At 42.8% G+C, this 23,128-nt stretch overlaps 1 protein-coding gene across 5 annotated transcripts in view; it reads left to right on the forward strand.

Moving 5' to 3' along the window:
* The window catches only part of MGAT4C (MGAT4 family member C), a 663,620-nt gene that overhangs the window by 633,713 nt on the left and 6,779 nt on the right, over positions 1-23,128 (forward strand). For all 5 annotated transcript variants that reach the window (XM_074941941.1, XM_074941943.1, XM_074941940.1 and 2 more), the window contains 3 exons: positions 14,155-14,320; positions 17,727-17,879; positions 22,886-23,033. In XM_074941941.1, coding sequence (XP_074798042.1) covers positions 17,751-17,879; positions 22,886-23,033 — 277 coding nt within the window. In that variant the 5' untranslated portion in view covers positions 14,155-14,320; positions 17,727-17,750. The remainder of the gene's footprint in view (positions 1-14,154; positions 14,321-17,726; positions 17,880-22,885; positions 23,034-23,128) is intronic.

Genomic DNA, 23,128 nt, shown 5'->3' on the forward strand with positions numbered 1-23,128 from the left:
GATATACACCAGGCCTTAGGTCACTTTCACTGTATTGCTCAGGGGTATGAAAAATCCACACCCCTGAGCAACACAGTGAAAGTAACCTAAACCTCGGTGTAGACAGCGCTAGGTCAACCTGGCTGCTGCATCTTAGAGAGGTGGAGTACCTACGTGGACAGGAGAAGCCCTCCGGTAGGCAGAGGTACCATCTTCACTGAAGCACCACACTAGCACTACTGTAGTGTGTTAAATGTAGACATCTCCTAAGACCCCTGAAGGACATGGCATAATTTTAATATCTCCTTTTTCACTGCATCCTGTACAACCGTTTGTTACTTGTACTCGTCACAGTGGTTGTCAAATTGTGATTTACTGTGCACACTGGTAGACTGTGGAGCACATCTGCTTCTGACACACTGGTGAAGCATCTATCAAGATAAAACAAGTGACTTCCTGCTAGTTGCAGACCAGTCCAGGCTTCTCTAAAAATTTTCAGAAGCCTTTTGAGCAACTAAAATTCAAAATGAACAAAGAAAACACTCTGCATGATACGTGATCGCTTCATGTCTTTGTTGGATGTTTCTTTGGTGTTAATTCAGCTGTGATCCAAAACAAAGCTGCAAAGTGACCTTGAAAGATTAGAGATGTTGCAGGCTTCAAGGGGAATTCAGTGCTAATGTATCTATATTCTTACTTGTCTCTTCTGGCCCAGTTCAGACTACATGGGTCTGAACAGCAATGCTCACCAAAGTGTTGCACTGTAACTCCCCCATGTGGAGGCTTCACGCACAAACTAAAAGGTTCCTAGTAAGCATTAATGGAAACCTCTTCAAACAGGATTACATTAACATGCACTAGGAAGCTTTTAGTTTGTACCCTCACCATCCATTCACACCGCATAGTCCAAACTTCGGGGCAGTGTAGACATAGCCTTAGTGTGAGAATTGGTATTGTTACTGAAAGTGTCACAGTAGCCATTGGAGTCACTAACCTCATGGGTTTTTTTTTTTATATTGTTAGATCTGAGAGCTTGGAACTGTGAAAACCTCAAAAGACTATAATATTGAGATGTGGGCGCATAGGCTATTCACGGACTATGATATCAATAAGTAGTGTATGTATCTGTTTCACTGGGTGGGTTTCCTGTGGAACCTGGAATCACGAGTGGGAGGAGGGATTAATGCGCCTAAACAAGTCTGTAGAGGTAGCTCTCCCAAGCTGCATGTACTGCAAGTCTGTAGGAGTAGCACTCCTAAATGGCATGTACTGGTTTTGGTCAGGTTCAGGAGGGCCAGTGGACAAAGAACAGGGAACTGTATGAAGACTCAGCCTGAGCTGGCTCTGTAGAAACACACTCTGGAACAAAAAAGAAAAGGAGGACTTGTGGCACCTTAGAGACTAACAAATTTATTTAAGCATAAGCTTTCGTGAGCTACAGCTCACTTCATCGGAAGCATTCAATGGAAAATACAGTGGGGAGATTTATATAGATAGAGAACATGAAACAATGGGTGTCACCATACACATTGTAACGAGAGTGATCACTTAAGGTGAGCTATTACCAGCAGGAGAGCGGGGGGTGGGGGTGGGCGAAACCTTTTGCAGTGATAATCAAGATGGGCCATTTCCAGCAGTTGACAAGAATGTGTGAGGAACAGTGGGGTTTGGAGGGGGGGGGAATAAACATGGGGAAATAGTTTTACTTTGTGTAATGACCCATCCACATCCAGTCTCTATTCAAGCCTAAGTTAATTGTATTCAGTTTGCAAATTAATTCCAATTCAGCAGTCTCTCGTTGGAGTCTGTTTTTGAAGTTTTTTTGTTGAAGAATTGCCACTTTTAGGTCTGTAATCAAGTGACCAAAGAGATTGAAGTGTTCTCTGGCTGGTTTTTGAATGTTATAATTCTTGACGTCTGATTTGTGTCCATTTATTCTTTTCCGTAGAGACTGTCCAGTTTGACCAATATACATGACAGAGGGGCACTGCTGGCACATGATGGCATATATCACATTGGTAGATGTGCAGGTGAACGAGCCTCTGATAGTGTGGCTGATGTGATTAGGCCCTATGATGGTGTCCCCTGAATAGATATGTGGACACAGTTGGCAACGGGCTTTGTTGCAAGGATAGGTTCCTGGGTTAGTGTTTTTGTTGTGTGGTGTGTGGTTGCTGGTGAGTATTTGCTTCAGGTTGGGGGGCTGTCTGTAAGCAAGGACTGGCCTGTCTCCCAAGATCTGTGAGAGTGATGGGAACAAAGAACTGACAAGCTTATGTACAGACCTACCAGGTTCCCATGTGGTGACACCTGGTATGCCTAGCAGACACACACATGCTGGGATAAACACAGTGAATTACAGAGAAATTACAGCCTAAATCCTCAGCCAGAGTAGTGGTGGGCAACCTGCAGCCCTCGGGCCACTTGCGGCTCATCAGCGTAATATGATTGCAGGCCACAGACATTTTGCTGACATTGACCGTCAACAGCCATGGCCCTCCGCAGCTCCCAGTGGCCACAGTTCGCCGTTCATGGCCAATAGGAGCTGTGGGAACTGCAGGAAGCGGCGGCCAGGGACGTGCTGGCCATAGCTTTCTGCAGCTCCTATTGGCTGGGAACGTCAAACCGTGGCCTCTGGGAGCTGCGGGGGGCCATGCCTGCTGACGGTCAATGTCAGCTAAATGTCTTGTGGCCCACAATCAGATTACCCTGATGGACCGCATTTGGCCCATGGGCCGCAGGTCGCCTACCACTGGTCTGGGACCTTTACCTTGCTCTAGGATTTGTTTTTCCTCAAAATAGCATATCATTGTTATTGTAAATGCTACCACAATAGGTGATAAAAATTATCATCTATTCAGACTTCCTGCTTTATGAATCATATAACCATGACTAAGCTTCCTTTCTTTCTGTGTGTTACATTTATAGATGGCACTCTGCTTTGCTGTCAATGGCACATTCACTAAAACTGGAATAGCAGTTTCACTTTCATTCAACTGACTTGGTAACAATGTCATAGTGATCCTGTTGTGAGCTGAATTATTATGGCAAAGAGACTGAAGTGCAAAGAATGAAAGACTGATTTCAAATCAATAATTTACATCATCTTAAGTAAAAAAAAAAGACTTTTAAACAAAATCAGTATAATTCTCTTTTAAGGTTTAGTCTTGCTAGTATAAACCACTGACATAGATTATGTCTATTGTTAGAGGTTCGGAATCTTGAGTCTTATTTCTAATGCCTAGGAATGGGGAAAGGACTTGAGCGGATACTGTGGGCTGTAATTTAGATACTCCTTTCTTAATTTGTCAAGTCCTAAACTTTAGTTTAACATAATTTGTTAGTTTAATAATCCATACAGTTTATGTATAGCAGGCTGTTGGGATAATGACTTGTGAATTTCTATGTGCTAAATTCCAAAAAACATTCTGTTTACTTTTACAAACAGCATTGCTGAGTTTCTAATTACTGGTTATAGTTTGTATAAGTGTTTTAGAGGAGGGGGAAAAATCTATTTAGAAACCTGGCAGATTGACATAAAACAACTATTAAATTCATGGGATTCTTTCAAATTGATTATTTGCAAAGGGCCATGTATCTGTGAAGTCCAGGGTCCCCCTGGGAAATAATGTAAAATAGTTTAGGAGATTAAACGTGAGAAAATTGGTTTTCCCTGGCCTTATTATTAATCTTTTTCTAAAATGAGTTTTTCATGAAGACTTCCCATTGAGCCCTCTGACACTACCTTCCTGATCAATAAAGGAATTCATTCCAAAAAAAGCCTTAGAAAGTGATGTACAGGGAACTGGCAGTTGTCGCTAAATTACTATGCACAGTTTTACAAATTAGTTTATTCCTGTAAGAAAACCAGTTGGCAGTGAGTTTTGATGAATACACAACTATAATATGAAAAGAAAAAAAATCTTTAGAAAGTGCTGAATCTGTTGCTTAGTTTCTCAATACTTCATGTACTGAACTCAGTATACTGCCATATACACAAAATATATTGCTATGGGCTTTTTAAAATGAGATATATTTACCAGAATTAATACAATATGTATTAGGCACATCAAACAATTACCATCTTGAGCTCTGCTGCTGCAGTCAGATTTGCTAGCACAGGTTCATGCAGAGCCCCACTGAAATCGCTCAGGCCCCACTTGGGTGCAGGAACCCACATTAATATGGGTTCAGGGACCCACTGATTGTGGGATCAAAGCATGTATTTAGTTCTTAACAAGAAAGAACTGGAAGCAGCTTTGCTGTTCAAGAGGCTTTCCTATTGAAGGGCTACCACTTTGAGTGTATGTCCCGATGGGTGCACCACCATAGGATGTGTCAGTTTCAGAGTAACAGCCGTGTTAGTCTGTATTCGCAAAAAGAAAAGGAGTACTTGTGGCACCTTAGAGACTAACCAATTTATTTGAGCATGAGCTTTCGTGAGCTACAGCTCACTTCATCGGATGAAGTGAGCTGTAGCTCACGAAAGCTCATGCTCAAATAAATTGGTTAGTCTCTAAGGTGCCACAAGTACTCCTTTTCTTTTTTCATAGGATGTGTGTGCACCCATGTTCTCTCAGCTGAAGATTTTAACTAGCATTGTCTGTGGGTCCATGCCTGCGCATGGCATCTCCTCATGCTCCTGTGTGAGGGCATCTCCTGTGCAGGCACGAAACCTCCACAGTTCCAGTTCCTTTTCAGCTGCCCTGGGCTCGAGATGGTTCAGAGTGGTGTCCACAGTGTTTGCAGTGGTTGTTCTGGGGTTTTGTTTTGTTTTAGTTTTACTTATTCTAGTTTCAATTTCATTTTATCCCCCTTTGTTTCGTTTTGTTTGATTTCCAAAACACACTTGTGCTTCCAGGAGATTTACCCTTCAAGCATGTTTTCCCTGGCCAGGGCCTTTTGTCCTCTGTTCTATCCACAGCTTTCCTGCTCAGGTTATGCCAAAGACTCCAGGCTTCAAGCCTTGTCAGTCATGCCACAGGTCTTTCCCCATCAGCGATGGGCATTCCAGCTGCCTCCGCTGCCTAGGAGAGTTCCACATCCTGACTATGTGCAAAGTCAACAGGGGCTTTAGTAGCAGATCTCACAAGTTCCTTCTTATAGAGCACTTGCTGAGACCTGTGGGGTCCAAATTCCCCTTTCCCTTCCCCACCTCCCCACCCCTGTACATTGGCTTCAGCTCCTCAGACTGCCCCGGTTCCTTTGATTTCAGCAAGTAAAGGCCGTGGGGTTGCTTCTGAATCAAAGCATTCTAAGAGCAAGAAATCTCCTTCCTTGGAGAGAGATTCCAGGAAGATGAGGAAGTCACCCCGGATGCTGGAACTTAAGGAGACCTTGTGCCCTGGTTCAAGTACCATTGAGCCTTCTATGGGCCCTGGTAGCTATGCACTAGTACCTGTCTTGGAACCCCTCAGTTTACTCATGAGGAGTGGTCTGGCAAACAATTGACTCAGAAGTTGATACCAGAAGAGGATGCAAGAAGGACTCTAAAAGCAAGGACTCCTCTCAGAAGTCTGCATCCACTGTGGTACCTTCTTCTTTGGATCACAGCCACAAGAACCACTCCAGTAGTACCTCAGCTCAGTCCGTGGCACTGTCCTCCTCAGCTCACATTCCTACACGGTGCATGAACCACACCTCCATACTATTTCCAGTGCTGCCCCAGGCTATGATGGAGCAGTCCCTGGGCTCCCCAGTACCAGCCACATTCCTCTCACATGACCTCTGGGTCTCAGAAGAACCAGACTCTCCCCTCCTAAGGGGGCACTGAGAGGGACTTTCTGTAGTTATGTCCCGCCCATCAGAGCTGAAACCTCCATTTGTGCTACTACACCCTAGCATAGTCTCCCATCCACCAGTATAGGCTTGACTGCCTGCCCCTCCTTGGACTGCAGTACCAACACAAGCCCTGGTACTGACATTGAGGGCTCCTCCTTTAACACTGCAGAAAATATGTCATCGGACTTGGATATCTCTGACCAGGATTCTATCTTTGCTTTTCCAACCCTCTCTGGAGATGTTTCCAGATGAGGAGTCTCAGTCCACAATTCATAAATGCTCTTGTTACCCCTGGCCAGAGCAATCCTCGGGTTCTACCCACTTCCCCTATGCACCATCGCAGTGGGCATTTTGGTACCCAGGGCCCCTTACATCAACTATTATAGGGTGCCTGCCTGTAAAAGGCAACATGCTAACCAACCTCCTCCAGTACCATAGCATAGCTGGCACGACAACAGCTTTCCATTAAAACAGGATCCCCTGCAAACATCCAATCTTTCATGTGGGGTAGGGGTGATTCCTTAAAAGACTAGGAAAATGACATTTCCTCATATTCAGGTCCTGATACAAATCCCGGTGAAGTCAATGGTGTCTATTGATTTCAGTGGGCTTTGGAACAAGCCCTTAGCAAAATTCAGGTTGGAAAATGGTAAAATGTTTTTGTCCTTATGCCATAGCTAGTGGGAGAAAGAAGTACATGTAGTACATGCTAGTGCACTGATGCTGACTCTCCTAGTGGAGTCAGCATCCTCAGGAGCTTTTCTCGCTTCCTTCAGTTTTGTGAACTGCCAGACCCCTGCCACCTCACTACAGCTTCCTGTTGGCCTTTTAGAGAAATCACCTGATCTCTCCCAGGCGTGCTCCTTAGCAATCTGTGTTGGCTAGCTGCATGCCTTCCAGCACATAAGAGGAGAGCCACCTGTTACATGTAGAAATCCTTTTGTGTAATGCAGACTGAAAAGTATAATATGCATTGTAGGGCTGTGGGATGCTCTGAAACTCAGGGGAACACCCGGCACCCCCATGTTCATCCTTATAATATGATTGTGTGGTATCCAATGCAAAGTTTGTCATCTCGGGTGTCTTTGGAAGGCTCATGATGCACTGGGCATTGTTGTTATACTAATGTTATAGGTTGTAATTTCATGTATATAGTTATGAGGCTGAGAATGTGGCACAGGCAACAGAGGCCCAGGCAAAACTCTCCAGGAGTAGAGGGGCAGTTCACACCTCATCAGGGCATGTATGGGATAAACCCAGCACAGCCTCACAGGAACAAAGGTTGCAACAAAGAATCTGTCGGACTCTCGAGTGAGTCACCCCCATTCCCTTGGTCAGTTTGGAACTATGATGAGGTAATGCTCACCTGACTCTGAAGGGGCTGGGGAATCCAAGAGGGAAGAAAGGACATGATAAAAGGGAGAGACGTTTGCCATGCTCTCGCTCTCTTCCACCTCCATCTATAGACACCACCACCAAGCAACTGAAGTGCTGATCGAAGGCGAGAGCCTGGCTGAAGGGCAACCAGCCAGCCTGGGGTGAGAAGCATCTAAGTTTGTAAGGGCACTGAAAGTGTTAAGATCAGCTTAGAATGTGTTTTGCTTTTATTTCATTTGACCAAATCTGACTTGTTGTGCTTTGACTTATAATCACTTAAAATCTATTTTTGTAGTTAATAAATGTGTTTGTTTATTCTGCCTGAAACAGTGCATTTGGTTTGAAGCGTGTCAAAGACTCCCCTTGGGATAACAAGCCTGGTAGATATCCATTTCTTTGTTAAATTGACGAACTCATATAAGCTTGCAGCGTCCAGCAGGCACAACTGGACACTGCAAGACGGAGGTTCCTAGGGTTGTGTCTGGGACCGGAGACAATGGCTAGTGCCATTTGGTCGCACAATCCAAGCAGCGGGTGGCCCAAAGTGCTCACTCATGTAGCTGGGAGCTGCTTACTTGCTAGAGACTGTGTGTGAACAGCCCAGGAGTGGGGGTTCTTACAGCAGAGCAGGGTAAGGCTGGCTCCCAGAGTCAAGGATTTGAGTGACCTAGCAGATCACTGGTCCAGATAACACTAGGGGAATGGCACAGGCTAAATTCTTGAAAAACTTCTTAAATTATTATTTCTCTTAAAACAAGAAGCAATTTTTTTTCAAAAATCAATAAGAATATCCATCTATAATCTAATGTGCTTCTCAAAGTCATTATAGTCAATACATGGCATGCTCTCTTTGGGTGTTTCTCTTGGAGAACCATATTCAGTGGTGATATATTACAGGGTACTGTGTTGTACTTCATCTACTATATATTGAAATTGTACACTAGGACTAGCTGAACATTTTCCACATGGGTTTCCAATTAAATATTTTTAAGTAGCTTCCTTCCGTGGAAATGTTTGACTTTTTTGTTAAACTCAAACATATGCAAGTAAAATATTTTGGCCAAAACCTGTAATATTTTTCTTTAGAAATGTTGCTAAAGTGCTTGATGTCCCCAGTCTCCTCTATGGGTTTAGCTCCCCAGTCACTCTGCATTTCCAATGATTCACCACTCCCAGGGACATCTCTCTGCTCTCCAGGAGGGGAGACCCAGGTACATCATGGGAGTTGTAGTCTGATCATAGTTGTAGTCTATAGAGGCAAATGGGAACATGAATGAGATACCCAAATCCCAGCTTCCATGGGGCAGCAAGGCAGCATTTCCACGCTACAATTTGATGTTTTTTGAATTTCTGCTGAAAAATTGAAATTGTCTGTAGAAGAAAAACAAACAAAACCCATCTTTTTTGACCAGCTCTACATGTCTGCAAAAATAGTTATGATGCTACAGACACACCAGTTTAATTGGCTTGCTTTTTATAAATTGGGTACCATGCACATTTTTAGATCCAGGTTTAACAGTGAAAGCATTGCAGAAATGAGATATTACTTTAATGTTAAAACATCTGGAATATTTGCCACATTGTTCTCAATTTCTTTGGCCCTGTCTGACAACTAACAATGCTTTCTGATTAATTTCATGCTAACAGCTGATAATGCAGGAATCAGGTACAGTGTAGAGGCATCATGTGTGCATACAGCATTACCTGGATGTGGCATTAAACTCACAAAACTCTACTTGTTGAAAAGCTAACACCTTGATTTTGGTCTAAAATTCTTTTCACAAAAACAATATTTCCATAAAAAGTGAGTTCATCAGTTTAAGCAGTGTGTAATGGGTTCACAAACTAAGGGACGACATTCTGCCTGGCCCTAATGAGCTGTGCAGTAACAGAGAGGGTATATGGAGAGTTCCCTACTTTGGTTAAGGCCTAGGCAGCACTGCAGCTCTGTGCATCAGATGGACTGCTCCCTCCTTACTCTGATGGTCGGAGGGTGGGGGGAGTCAAACGGGGAAGAGAAGAAGTAGGGTCATGGCACCACTGACCCCCATGCACTGGCCAGAGGTCAGGAATCAGGGCAAGTAGCCCAGTTTTCTCCAGGCAGTCTCATCAGTACAGCTGGCCTGTAGCAGGATGCTGCCCCTGCTTTGAGACCCTCCTGGCCTGCTACTCTGCTTGCTCCAATTCCTGACCTCTGGCTTGACCCTTCGCTCCAGCTGTGAACTACTGACTCCAGCTCTGAGTCCAGCCCTTGGTTGCTCTGACCACAAGGCTACACTTTCCTTGTCCCAGTAACCTTATGTAACCAGAAGAGTAGGAAATACAGAGGGGGATTATGCTGTTCCCCATAAAGAATGCTTCTTGGGGTCCTCTGACATCAGTGTAACTCCTCAGCTGCCCTCCCCCCACCCCACCCCAGTATGGACTGTGCCTAAAAGTATGGCCATTAAAGATTTTCAGTTTTTAACTGTGTAATTCACAGGTGACTGGGAGATTGTTCCCCTTCTTTTGCTCCAGTTAAGGTAAAAGCATGAGAATTCTAAAAGTTTGTTAGGGGAGGAGATCAGGTCCTAGCGACTCTTTTACTTCTCAGTCTCTCCTGCTCTCAGTACAGTCCTATGGATCCATCGTCTGTGCTATCCTCATTCTCTCAACTATTCCTTCAGCTTCTCTTTGGTGGTTGTAAATCATCCTTCCTTCCACCGGCCATTCACCTCAGGGTTCAATTTGCCACCCCCTCCTCTCCTTCCTCTGAACTCATTCCTCCTAGTTCACTCTCTGTTTCCACTATTATGGTGATGACTCACAAATATCTCTGTCCTTGACCTCTCCTTATCTCCCCAGTCTTGAATTTCTGCCTGCCTGTAAGACCTTGCTCCTGGGAATTCTGTGCCAAAAAGTTTAAAATTCTGTGCCAAAAAATTAAAAAATCATGCGTACAATATTTTAAAATGCTGCAAAATGCTGCAAATTTTGTCAAATAAATGTGGCTCCAGCATGGTAGTGGGAAGGACAGACCACTGGCTCCACTGAGGTGGGAGATCACCCTGAATCCCCCACTTCCCCCGGTACAGGGACTCAACAGTGAGGCTGCATCTCACCCTGACACAGTGCAAGGGCTGGGCCTACCCCAGAAATATCCCAGGGCCCTGCCCTTCTGCACTAGGTGCACCAGGTGTGGGCGGGAAGGCTCAGCCCAGCAGGATCCAAGTGTGGGGGGGGATCCAAGTGTGGGGCAAGAGGTTTCTGTGTGAGGCAATCTGGTTGTGGGCAGCTCAGTGGGAGATCTGGATGCACAGGGGCTCATTGGGGGGTTCCGGATGCAGGGGCAATGGGATTCTGCAGGGGATCCAGGTCAAGGTGGCTGGGGCTCAGCGGGGGGGCGGGGTGTCTGGGTTTGGGGAGATGGGGCTCAGTGGGGAGAGATTGGGGTTCGGGGGGGGGTCTGGGTGCTGGGAAAGTGGGGCTTGATGGGGTGGGGGTCCAGATGCAGCTGCTTGGGGATCAGTGGGGTGGGGGTCTGAGTGAGGGGGCTTGGCTGGGGGTCCAGATGTAGCAGGGTAGGACTTGTCAGGGTGAGGGTTCAATGGGCCTACTTAACTGGGGAGTCTCAGCTGTGCCAAGGGGATGCTGCATGCCGGGCTCCTGCTTCCCCCTGCAATTCCCCTATCCCATTTTCTTCTGCATTCCCCTCCCCTCATTCTCACTTTCCTTTCCCCCTGCCCTGTTCCACCCCCTTCCTTCCCCACTGCCTCTTCCCCCACATCCCTTTAGCCAGACCCAACACGGGCACTCACTGTTGCACAGGAATGCTCTCAGCACACAGAAGGGGAGCACGACTGGCACTAGGACCCACGAGGAGGTGTTCAACTGCAGAGTCAATGGAGCCCAGATGCAGCCTCCTTCAGCTGGGCATCTCTGCACTTGCAGAAATGGGTGGGGGGCAGTGGTACATAACCCCATGTTCCCCCCATGCCTTGCCTTTGTTTGGGGGGGGCAGTCCCTCCCAAAAACTGTGCCCATGGTCATTCCCCCACCCCTACACACACAACTTCACTTTGCTTCCCTGCCATTTTCTTCAGGGAAGCACAGGAATTCTGCAGGGTGGGGAGGAGGGTTTCTACAGGCATGCAATCATTCGGAATCCCCCCAGGAGTAAAACCTGATCTACCCTAGAAAATCAGGTTGGCTTCATTATGTTGGTTGGTGTGTGAAGTGATGTAGTTAAAATGACCTAAGTCTCCTAGCTACTGCCTCTCGGGAAGGTGGATTATCTGTGCTGACGGGAACACCCCTCCCATCAGCATAGGTGGTGTCCACACTGAAACACTACAGCTGCAGTGCTGCAGCTATGCCACTGTAGCCTATCAAGTGTAGACAAGCCCTGAGATGTCCCACCCTGCATGTCTCACCTCACTTTCTTTTCCTTCTTTCTTCCTAATTGATAGCTGAACTGTCCTCCTCATCTCTGAGGCTCACAATCTGTCAAATTCCTTTGTCATTTACCCTAACATCCAGGCTTTTGCCAAGTCCTGTCAGCTCCTCCTCTATATTATATTTCCAAAACCCATTCCTTCCTCTGTCACAGCTGATAAAACATATCCAGCGGTATTGCTGATTCATTAGGTGGCACTCTGTCCTCCAAGTCAATACATTTTCTCAGTCATTAGTCATCTGTTGAATTGATTAATGTAACCTTCTCTGCAGCATCCCTAATTTTTTAATCTCTATTCTGTCTAAAACTCTAGAGCTAAAATAACCCTTTCCCCACTACTTTGTCTCTCCCTCCTTGAATCCCTTCATGGACTTTGTCCCCTTTGACCTATATGATTCAAGCTCTTCAGCCTCACCTTTGCATATCTATACAGTTCTGCACCTCCTTACAGGTCAGCTTGTTTCTTCCTACACTCCCCCTTGAATACTTTACTCTGCCTAGTCTGTCTTTTTTCCCAAGCAGTCATCTCAATATTCAAATCTCTTCTGCAAGCCCACTTATTTTGCCTAGCCTTCCTTCACTACTAACTATGATAAAGTCTTTGCCTGCCCACAGGCCTCTTTCTTTAATTGTCAGTACAGTGCAGTATCTAGATTGTAAATTCCCTGGACATGAAATTTTTTAAACTACATGTTTTGTACCATGTGGTGCTATAGAAGTGACACCCAGTACAAAGAGGAGATTGCTTAATCCCATGTAACCTACCCCTAGTTAGATTTGTTAGTCTCATCTGAACTAACGCACTCTACCTTCCCTTCCCCAACATCAATTTTACTTCTTGCTGCCAGTGCCAGCAAACCTCATGCCTGTCAGCTTCAAACATTTTATATATATGTACTTCCAAGCTTTCAGTAAGACAGACAGTGAATCTTGTTGGAAGTCTATCTAAACCCCATGGAATAGTCTATACATTACAATTTTCCAGTTCACTGCCAACCATATCTGCAAATATATACAATTACATTGGTGTTCTTATTTTTTATCTTTTATGGAAAAACCATGACACATGCTAACACAAGTGTTGCAGACCCTCATGTAGAATTTAATATTAACCATGTAAAAAAATCCTTTACATTTTGGCTAGATTTTTCTTTCTGGAATCTTTTGTTCTGTGTGGATCACATTCTTCATAAAGAGACTTGAACACAGCCTTTGGGGCTTCAAGTGCAGCCTTCCAAAAAGAAAAGCAGAAAAACAAATTGGACAAACATTAAGAAATGCAAGCACAGCAACTCAGCTACACAATGGCAGAACAGTACATCAGAAGGCTGGCGTGTAGGGATTCTGCTTCAGAGAGCCTTAGTCAAATGAGGGATTGTAATAAAGTTCACCAGGGGTTTGAAAATCCAACCATGCATATTTGTGTGTGTTCTCTGGGTTTTGGGGATATTGTAAATGAGGCAATGGGTAGGTTGTACTGTACTTCCAAAAACAGGGACTTTGTAGTGACAGGCAAAGCTGTATGGCTGATTTGGAAATGTTATTACTATACATTAATAATTCAGTTGTCATTTCTGACAGTCATCAGTTCCTCTGCAAATAAGCAACTTTTCTTGAGTTTGTGAGATGTAGCACTCAAATACACAAGAAGTGGAACACAGGTACCAAAGCACACATCCCTGCTACATCATTGTACTTACCATCTGTCGATAGCTTGTTTGCTGTATTGATTAGCTGAGGCTAGATCATAGCTGGCTGTAATGTGGCCACACAGAGGGATGACGGGGGTTGAGATTAGGCCTTAGAAATCATGGAGCACAAGTTGCTGAGAGGTGTCCAAAAAGGTCTGAGATTTTCATTGACTTCATTGGGAGTAGGATTTGACTCATAAAGAAGAGACTCTTTTTAAAAGATGGTGTTTTTTTTTAAATCATGTAATACTTAAATTTGTGCTTCGCTGTATTGATTGTGTAAGAGAAAGTGAAGAATTGGAATGTGAAAATCAATCTTGACCTCGGTATTATTGCACAATTTCCCAGAGTTACAATAAAGAGCAGTTTTTCATCACTGTAACTTCATGAGATTGTGTATCTCAAAAGAGCTGAAAAGAGAATGAACTAAGATTGTCAAAAGACACCTGTTCATGCTGCCTAAACTTTGACAAATCAAGAAGAAATTCAGATGTAAACTTTAGCAGGGATATGGGGACTAGAGAAAAAGAATCAGGCAAGCACAAGTCATCTTTAGAATAGAAAAGAAAATTAAAATTCACAAATGCATTTATTAATGAACATGAAATCCTTCAGGATTGATTTCAAAAGCAGTTGCATTTATATAGCTTAGATGTCTATCTAATTACATATGAAAAGGGGAGAAGTAAACACATAGGTACTAAAAAATACACATACAAACTAGTGGTTGTGGCATTGGATGCTGAGTTCAGGCCCTCTTAAAAATCAGGGCTTCAGCCTTTGTTGGCTTTAGTAATGGTGACTATTTATTATGTTTAAACGTCTTAAAGCCTGTTGTCATGTCACTATGGAAAGAGCCAAGGCTGTTTTTGTTTTGTTTTGTTTTTTCAGAAGAGGCTGACTGAATTCACATACGCCGGGAACAAATATTAAGTTTTCTTCTGACAAATGTCACTTCCACCGTGTTCAGCTATACAGTGTTAGAAGCTGGAAATTAAACTGTAACAAAGAAACAGTTCTGGGAAAATGCAGGGAATGTTTCCTAAAAGCATATACTGTAAGTATGCTAAACAAAGCAATACATTAATAATAAGCTGATTGGGAGAAATACAGATAACAAAGCATGTTGATCTGACAGCAAATGTGTGTGCATCCTGCCATCTAGTGTTTGTAAGAGCAAGTGTCAGCACATTGTCTGGAGAACATATTGTATATGATAAATTTGTTAAGCCATAACTGTGGCATCCTTCTCTTCAGTCTGTTTAATTGGTATGAATCTATAGCTGGCTCTTATGTACAAACAAAATTCTTGAAAATGTACTTTGTTGTATCCTTCAAATTATTGTGAACACTATTTGCCAATGAACCGTTATGTTCATTGTTATAATGATTTCCATATTAAATGTGCCCAGTAAAAATATGGAGGTTTTCTTCTAAAAGCCTGTCCTGCAAATTGAGCCTGTGCTCTGACACAAGCTGCATGCTTCTCATCTTACACATCATCACCACTAATAAAATTTCTGTAGTCCTTCACTTATACTTCTGCAACCCCATTGTCTGCAATTTATGATAGTCCAATGATACAAATAATCGACTGATGACTGCCTGGAAATAATTATGTCCATGATGCACAATATGGAACAGAATCTGCAGCTCATAGCTGTGTTGGCTGCGCAGGGCTATGTGAAGTAAAGCAGGAAATGTTTAGTGCTGTACCTCAGGTCAGCAAATATGACTCTGAGCGCACTCACAGAGTAACCTAGTGTGTAAGAAGGTGCCATTGGTACAATAATTTTTCAGAGGCAAACTTCACTTTAATGCTTGAAGGTGCATTGCCCCATCTAAAATTTTGACCCCGGAGTTGCTGATATCTCTAACATCCATGTGTTTAAACATACTTGAACTTTTGAGAATCAGGCTAGCTCTTGCCAGATTCTGAACAGAGACTGTGTTTAAATCTATTCATATGTGAATTTGTGAATTTCTCATTCCCATCCCACCCTTTAAAAACAATAATTTTGAGGAAAGGGACAGTGTATCCCCTTCAATATCTATAAGTGATGTCTACTTTAGAAAAGTCTTTTTGTATATTATTATGACATTACCTACTATTAATAAAAAGGGCAAAATTTTGGTGGAGCTTCTGTCACTTCCCTCCAAATTGCTAAGGGATCCTCATATAACAATTTGAGGGAACCCACAGACCATGTCACTGTACACATTCTAGTTGCCAATTGTAAGCAGGGCAATACAATCATTTAATCAACAGTGTATCACTTCATATTCAGGCAGGATTTTCTTACCTCCTGTACTCAGTCTACTGATGTAGCATTTCTTAAAAGAGAAAAAGGCAGAAACAAAAACCCACTTTCTTTACTGCTTCATCACTTTGCACCAGGTTCCTAGGACTATCCCCAACCTCTCTTGAATTCTCTAACCCATGTACTGCACAAAAATTTTTGCTATATTTTCAGGCCTGGGTCAACGGCATGAGAATTATTACTTTTGTGACTCATTTCTTTGTAATTTCATTTGGAATGAAAGTAAGCAAGCTATCCAGGCATGGAAATGAAACTATGTATGATACAGATAGATATATTTCTCAGCATGTGGTAGAATATTAACATGCAATGAACTATAAAGATGGAATTGCAATGTCATTTTCTTACCTAAATTTCAAGTTTATAAAAAATACTTTGTGCATTTTTTTCGTCTTCAAAATATTGGCCTGCTCCAAAACAAACAAACAAGCCTGCAAAATATTATCAGCTGTAAATACAAAATGAATAATTAAAGGCATAGGAAAGCCAGGTTAGAATGCAATGTTTTCCTGCTAGAGGGAAAAATAAGCTATACTCCATGATCTCTACCAAAGACTCATCTACTAGTCCATTTGTTTTCCAGCATATTTCACTGGAAAACAAATTACTGGTATTACAAACATTGCCCTTTTTGTGTTACTTTCTGGGGACAAAATTTGGTAGAGTCCTGGTACTTGTTTTCATAAATAATTAGGGTGGGAGAAAACAATGTGATGCTCTAAATATAGTCGCATTGGGCCATTTGAGCAGCTCAAGATCACCAAGTTATAGAAACAGCCTAGCTGTTCTCTCTGTTCCTCCACCATATCCCCTATACCCGGAATGGTGGTGGTGTAATCCTCCCATAGCTGGTTAACCTGGTTTCCTAGATACTTTGGATTTGAGTAGTGGATGTGTCTCATTCATTGAATATTGACATTCACTCATTTTTATTTCCTTATTTGTTTTATCTTATCATGTTGTTCTTATTCTTATAAGAGTTTAAAAAGTCTGTCGTACACACATAACTTCCTTATTCCAAAGCTCATCTTTTTGTCGGTATGGGCTAATGTTGATGGTGAACTGTTTGCTATTATTAATACCTTGTGTGTATGTCTCACATTATTTAGGATCTAGTGGAGTCATTCTTCAAAATGTTTGATATGTTTAATCAGTTTAGCAGAGAAAATATGGATTGTAATTTTCACTTCCAGGTTTTTTTTATGTTATTCATCCTGAAAGTTCTCAAAATGAATGTGCAAAATCTTTGACAAATTTCCACACATGCTTAGATCTATTTTCTATCAGCTTGGATGTCTATTGGCATGTCAATATTTATTTTTGTATGTGCAATTTAACAACGCATAGACCATTCTTTGCCTCAATTTAAGAAAACACAGCCCCATACAGTACGTTCATATATAGTAGGGGTGGCCAACCTGTGGATCCAGAGTCACATGTGGCTCTTCAGAAGTTAATATGTGGATCGTTGTATAGGCACCGACTCTGGGGCTGGAGCTACAGACGCGAACTTTCCAGTGTGCCGGGGGGTGCTCACTGCTCAACCCCCTGCTCTGCCCCACACGCTGCCCCCTCTCCACCCTTTCCTGCCCCCTTCCCTGAGCCTGCCATGCCCTTGCTCCTCCCCCCTGCAAGAGCCTCCTGCATGCCACAAAACAGCTGATTGGGAGGTGCGGGGTGCGGGAGGAGGAGATGCTGATCAGCGGGATTTCCGGTGGGTGGGAAACGGGCGGGTGGAGCTGATGTGGGGCTGCTGACATATTACTGTGGCTCTTTGGCAATCTACATTGGTAAATTCTGGCTCCTTCTCAGGCTCAAGTTGGCCACCCTGATATATAAGGTCAGTGAGTGAAACTTGGTTGAATAATTAACAAAATGTAATGGACAGTATCTTAAAGAGAAATGGTCTTTCTGATTTAAACTAGACATGGATATGAGCCACAAACATGGAATCTGGTTTCAGGTTCAGAATCCCTGAAAATGTGGGACTGTTTGAATTAGGGGTTTGTTTTTTAGTTCATGGCCATCTCTAATTCAAATACATGAAGTAATGCACATGCTAATGGCTGTGATTTGGTCTCTAAGTGGTTGTGTTCTATACATATTCAAAGAATTTAGTAATGTTGTGTTTTTCTCTCCTAGGAGACCCTATATGTTTTTCTTCACATGAAGCTCACTTTGAAATATTTGGATAAAATGAGATGCTTACGGAAACGATCAGCAGTATCATTCTTAGGAGTCCTTGTCATTTGCCTGCTCTTCATGAACTTGTACATTGAAGATGGTTATGTCTTGGTAAGTTTCTTAGGTGGAAGAAATGGGGTCATGGAACAAGCACAGAGTACAAGGTACCACAAGTACTCAGCCAAATTAGAAAATGGCTGGAAGTCAAAATGACAGTTGCAACTCTCCTGGTTTAGTGGGCTGTTCATGAGTCTCCTCAAAATGACTCATATTACATATATATATATCTGAGAGGGTGCCATTAACATCTTGATGTTTTCTTCTTATAGAAGTAACATATATCACAGTATTTCCCACTGTCCATGTAAGAAGCACTGCAGACATGACAAGTAAGGTATCTAGCACAGTGTGGAGCCATACCTCTTGAATGTTAGCCATTTTAGTCACAAAATTATCTCCATTCTGCACACGTTTGGATTTTCCTCATTTTAATTCTTGAAAATTATTTACGTCTGAGGTAATCGTGTGAACTAAAAGACCCAGGTTCAGTCCCTGCTGATAATGACCCACCCAGGGGCATGGCATTACACATACAACTAATGTGACAGAAGACTCAATTACACAACAGGAATTAATCCCACATCATTTTCATTTTCTTGCATGAATATTTGTTTTTCAGTGTCTCATTTTGAGTCTCTGTCATGCCATGTGTCCCAAATTTGGGCCTTTGGCAGGTGGAAAGGTATTGATGGGAACCTCAAAGTTTTCATGGTACCTGTTGTAAACTTATGATTTAAAGGTAGGATTTCCTAAAGCACCTGAATCAGTAGCTTCAATCACTAAACTAGTGATAATGTGATGTAACTCTACAGTTTGTGCTGGACATATGCCACAATTTAAGGTCAAATGACTTCTGACATACTAATTGTAGTGTGGACATTGAGAGTTGGACAACATCTGAAAGGAGACAACTGTTTAAGGCCTAGCTCTTGCAGTCACATGAGTAAAGATAAGCATGAAACAGCATGATCTGTGGGACAGGGTATTGGATTTGGAGTCAGAAGACCTGGTTTCTCTTACTAGGTCTGCCACTGACCTGCTTGGACAAATCACAAGTCACTTTACTCCTCCGTACCTCTGTTTCTCCTCCCATTCTTTGTCTTGTATATTAAGAACATACATTAGTGGGGGAGTGGGGTACATTTTTGTCTGTTACTATGAAACTAGCACAATGGAGTCCCACTCAGCCTGTAGTCAGTATTGTAATACAAGTAAGTTATAATAAATATATAAGGATTTTCAATATCAGGGCCAAAGACATTAATAGGCAATGTTCAATAATATCAAACTTATGCTAAATTGAAATAGTGATTTTAAAAAAGTGATATTACTATATTATCACTGCTAGCCAATTCATTTTCAAGTAATCCAAAAGAGAATCCCTGTTTTCTGGTATGCCACTCCACTTTTTGATATATCGCTTCCTCTAGTGACATTGTTTGCATTGAGATTTTGTACAGTAACTTATTTATTCATCGTCTCTTAGTTGTGGTAATATTTGACCTGGCTCATGCCATATTTTCTCCCCGTGTCACCCTCCCTGATGCTTCTCTTGCTTCTGCTAATTGCTTCAAATTCCCCCCAGATGCTTCTGAAAGTGCATCTTTTTGGTTCGTTTTTTAAATCCTTTTCTTAAATCGTTTTTTAAATCCTGTTTGCCGACTCCAGCAATGTCTTATTCTTATTTTTTTTTTACATTCACTTCCTTTTATTATTTCTCTCATCACAAATCTGACATGTTTGAGCTCATGTAGCTCCCAGCCAAGTCTTTTACTTTCTCCTGACAGTTTTCCCAGATTTCCTGATACCTTTATGGTCCATCAACCATTTTTCAAATGTGTTAGGCTGTTGGCTTTTTTATGTTATTTTATTTTATTTTATTTTCTACATCCCTGACCACATTTGACAGCTCCCCTGGTCCATCTCATGTTTTCTTTGCTAAGGTAGTAGATCAGCAGTTTAAATGTGGGAGTTTAGAAATAATATGCCAAATAGTTCCCTTGCAGGAAAAAAACACATGTAGGGAACCGGGAACTTTCTGCAAGGCTCTCCCTGACTCCTTATATGTGTGGAGTAGCACTGCCTGAGGCTCTCCTGCTAGTCACTGCCTCTGGAAAGTGCCCTTAAGTTAGCTGATGAGGGAATGATGCCCATGGCTTCAGTCCTTCCCCAGCTACCTTTCTCAGATACCCAGCCCAATGGAGAACAAGGCTATGATTCCCCCTCCCCCACATTGAGTGTGAAATTCTTTGCATTTTTCATTAACATGGACTGTGAAAGTGTGGCTGGCCCCTTTAAGTGAAGCAGGTCCCGCTCCCCTATGCCAGAACAGTTGCTCCCAATGGGTATGTCTACATTGCAATTAAACACCCAGGCCTGGCCTGTGCCATTGGACTCGGGCTCATATGGCTCATGCTGCGGGGCTGTAAATTCGCAGTGTAGATGCTCAGGAGATCCACAAGGGGCAAGGACCCCAGAACTGGGGCTCCAGCCTGAGCCTGAACATCTACACTGCCGTTTTAGAGTTCTGCAGCCTGAGACCAGTCATCTGGTCAGCCAGGGGTGTTTAATTGCAAAGAAGACAGAGAGAATTTTGCTAATTGAGAGGGCAAGGCACCACCTGGGGCTATGTAGTGCTAAGTTGTCAGTAAGGAAGGGGGAACAGGAGCAGTAGGGAGACCCCTGGGAGGGGAGCCAGTGGGAACCTGCTGGGGAGAAAACCTGGGGGTTACTCAGCTAAAAAAGCAAGGAAGGACATTTTAGTCCTTGCAAGAAGGACTGAAAGAGGCAAGGGGGGAAATAACCTTGGAGCTGTAGCCTAGGGTGAGCTGAAGAGCCATGACTGTTTTTGTGTTTGGAAAACAAAACCATGCCTGGGAAGAGAGGCTTGGAGTGGCAGTGAGTCTTTGTGGGCTGGAGACAAGCCAGCACCTTACAGAGACCATTTCCCCTCCCCCTCCACCCCCCAAAAGTGAAAAATGTTGATTTTGGGGGCTTTCAAATTTCATTCAGAGTCTCTCGCATGTCTCCAGTAGAATCCACTCACTATTGCTGCGTAAAAATGTTGACTCTCTTGTGGGTATTGAAGTGGGAACTGAAATCTCCATTTCAAGGCATGAGCCCACTGGGGGATAGTGCAGCAAAGACAACTTTGCTTAAGCAGCCTTAGTGATACAACTACAGTTCATGTACGTGATGTGCAGCATTGACACACATTGGCAGGGCAATGTGGGAATGCTGAAATTGCAGCTGTGTGTGCTGATGCTGATCAATGGATCCAGAAACTTTCATGAACACTAAATTCACTTAAACTCGGAATGTGCCTGGTTCAATGCTGACCTTAAGCATATACTGTAGGTTGTAAGTGATAGGGAGAAGGGACCGTGTCTTTTTATTTCTATTGTAAATGTAAGTACCCTTTGGAGGCTCTGTAAAAGTAATAACAATATTGCATATGGGGATCCTCTGAAGAGCAAAGTGTCTCTTGAGAGCCAATTAACTCCTTCAGCTCCCAGGAAAATTAAGGGAATCTCACAAAGTCGGGCAAATGTAGTACAAAGTGTATATATTACTGACTGACTGCTTCTTCCCCCTGCACTTACTTCCCACTCTGGTGCATACTGTTTTCCTGATTAATGCCTGAAAACTAGGATCACCACAGAAAAATCAGGAGACAGAGTAGCCAGCAGGCCTAGTGGATCAGCTGTATGAACATCTGTTTGGCAACCCCGTGGGGTCAGGGCATGGACTCTAGCTAGTCCATTGATCTACATTCTAATCTGGAAAGTGATACACATAAAGCTTTGTTTCATAACTTATCAGTAAATGCAAGGTAGCCTAGCAGCACTAGAAAGAAATTACCCAGGGAGATCTTGCAGAACGAGAGAGCATAACAGTTCAGGTAGCTGCGTCTGGATGTTAGCCAAGAGAACCTGACTCAACTCATAAATGGATTATTTATTTCTTCAATAAAAGAAAAATAGTGAACTTAATGTGAACATAAGATAGGTTTCTGTATGTGTTTCTTACATCCCTGATTGTGAACCTGAATAACATTGAAATAAATGTTGTTTATTTTTTCTCCTTTCTGCTCTTGTTAGCAATATTATTGTTTATTGCACAGTGCTCTCTTTTAATCAAAGCTCAAGTCACTTGTCTTGCATCAATGTATTGAAGCACACATGTGGAACTGCCATATAATTTTCTTACTCTTCTCAGGGGCAACATCACCCAATGTGAACTACAAAAGCATTCCTAACTCTAACCTCAACTCCATGGCACCACAGCTCCAATGGAAAATTTTCTTCTTTGCTTAAGCATTAAGAGACAGATGGTGTGGGTGGGGCACTGTGTATGCCATAGTGGTATGGAGACCCTCAACTCAAAGAGAAACGGGAGAGATGGGAAAGAGGCAGGGCCATAACGCTATCCTTTCTCTGCACCAGTCTACTTTGGTGGCAGGGCATGCAGTGGGTGCAGGCACCAGCATCCTTTAGCATAGTACAGTCTGTGCACTTCCCCTGCACATCAAGGATCTAGGGAAGGAATGGTCCGTTCTCAGGGAAGTGCCAGAGTGGTACAGTCTTGCCTTTGGTCTCAGAATATTATTTCATGTTTCACCTGCAACAGTTTCTAATATCACAAAAAGAAATAAAAGTTAAACACTTCCCCACTGTACCGTCAAGGGGGATTATGTCCTACCTTGAATATAGCAGCACTTTTCTGGCAATACTGTAATGCTCTCAATTCTTTTAGAGAACTAGATCTTCAGTGTTTCTGTGCCAAAGGGCTTTTTCCTCTTTCCCAATTACTCTTAATCTGAAACTATATGGTAGATTTCTTGTAACCAAAAATATATAATATTCAGGTAATGGATTTTTAAAATGAGGTGACATTTAAATGTTTTCTAGAAAACTAACTTTGAAAAAGTTTATTCTTTGAAATTTGTCTGTCCCCCTTGTCTGTTTGGCCAGCATTCACAAATATATTTCTCTCTGTATTTCCCCTCCCATGTGCTCTCTCTCTCTCTCTCATTCTGTCTCTTTTCATCTTACTAGGAAGGGGACAAGCAATTAATCAGAGAAACAGCCACACACCAGCTTAATTCAGAGCGCTATGTTCACACTTTTAAAGACTTGTCAAATTTCTCAGGATCTATAAATGTTTCCTATCGCTATCTAGCTGGCACACCTTTGCCAAGGAAAAGTAAGTAACCAGAATCTGACTTTCATTAAATGAAGTAAGATGTTACCTCAGATGTTTTTTACAGAAATTAATTATTTCATTTTAGAATTGTGTGA

Source organism: Natator depressus, chromosome 1, assembly GCF_965152275.1.
Source record: "Natator depressus isolate rNatDep1 chromosome 1, rNatDep2.hap1, whole genome shotgun sequence".
Lineage (NCBI taxonomy): Eukaryota > Metazoa > Chordata > Testudines > Cheloniidae > Natator > Natator depressus.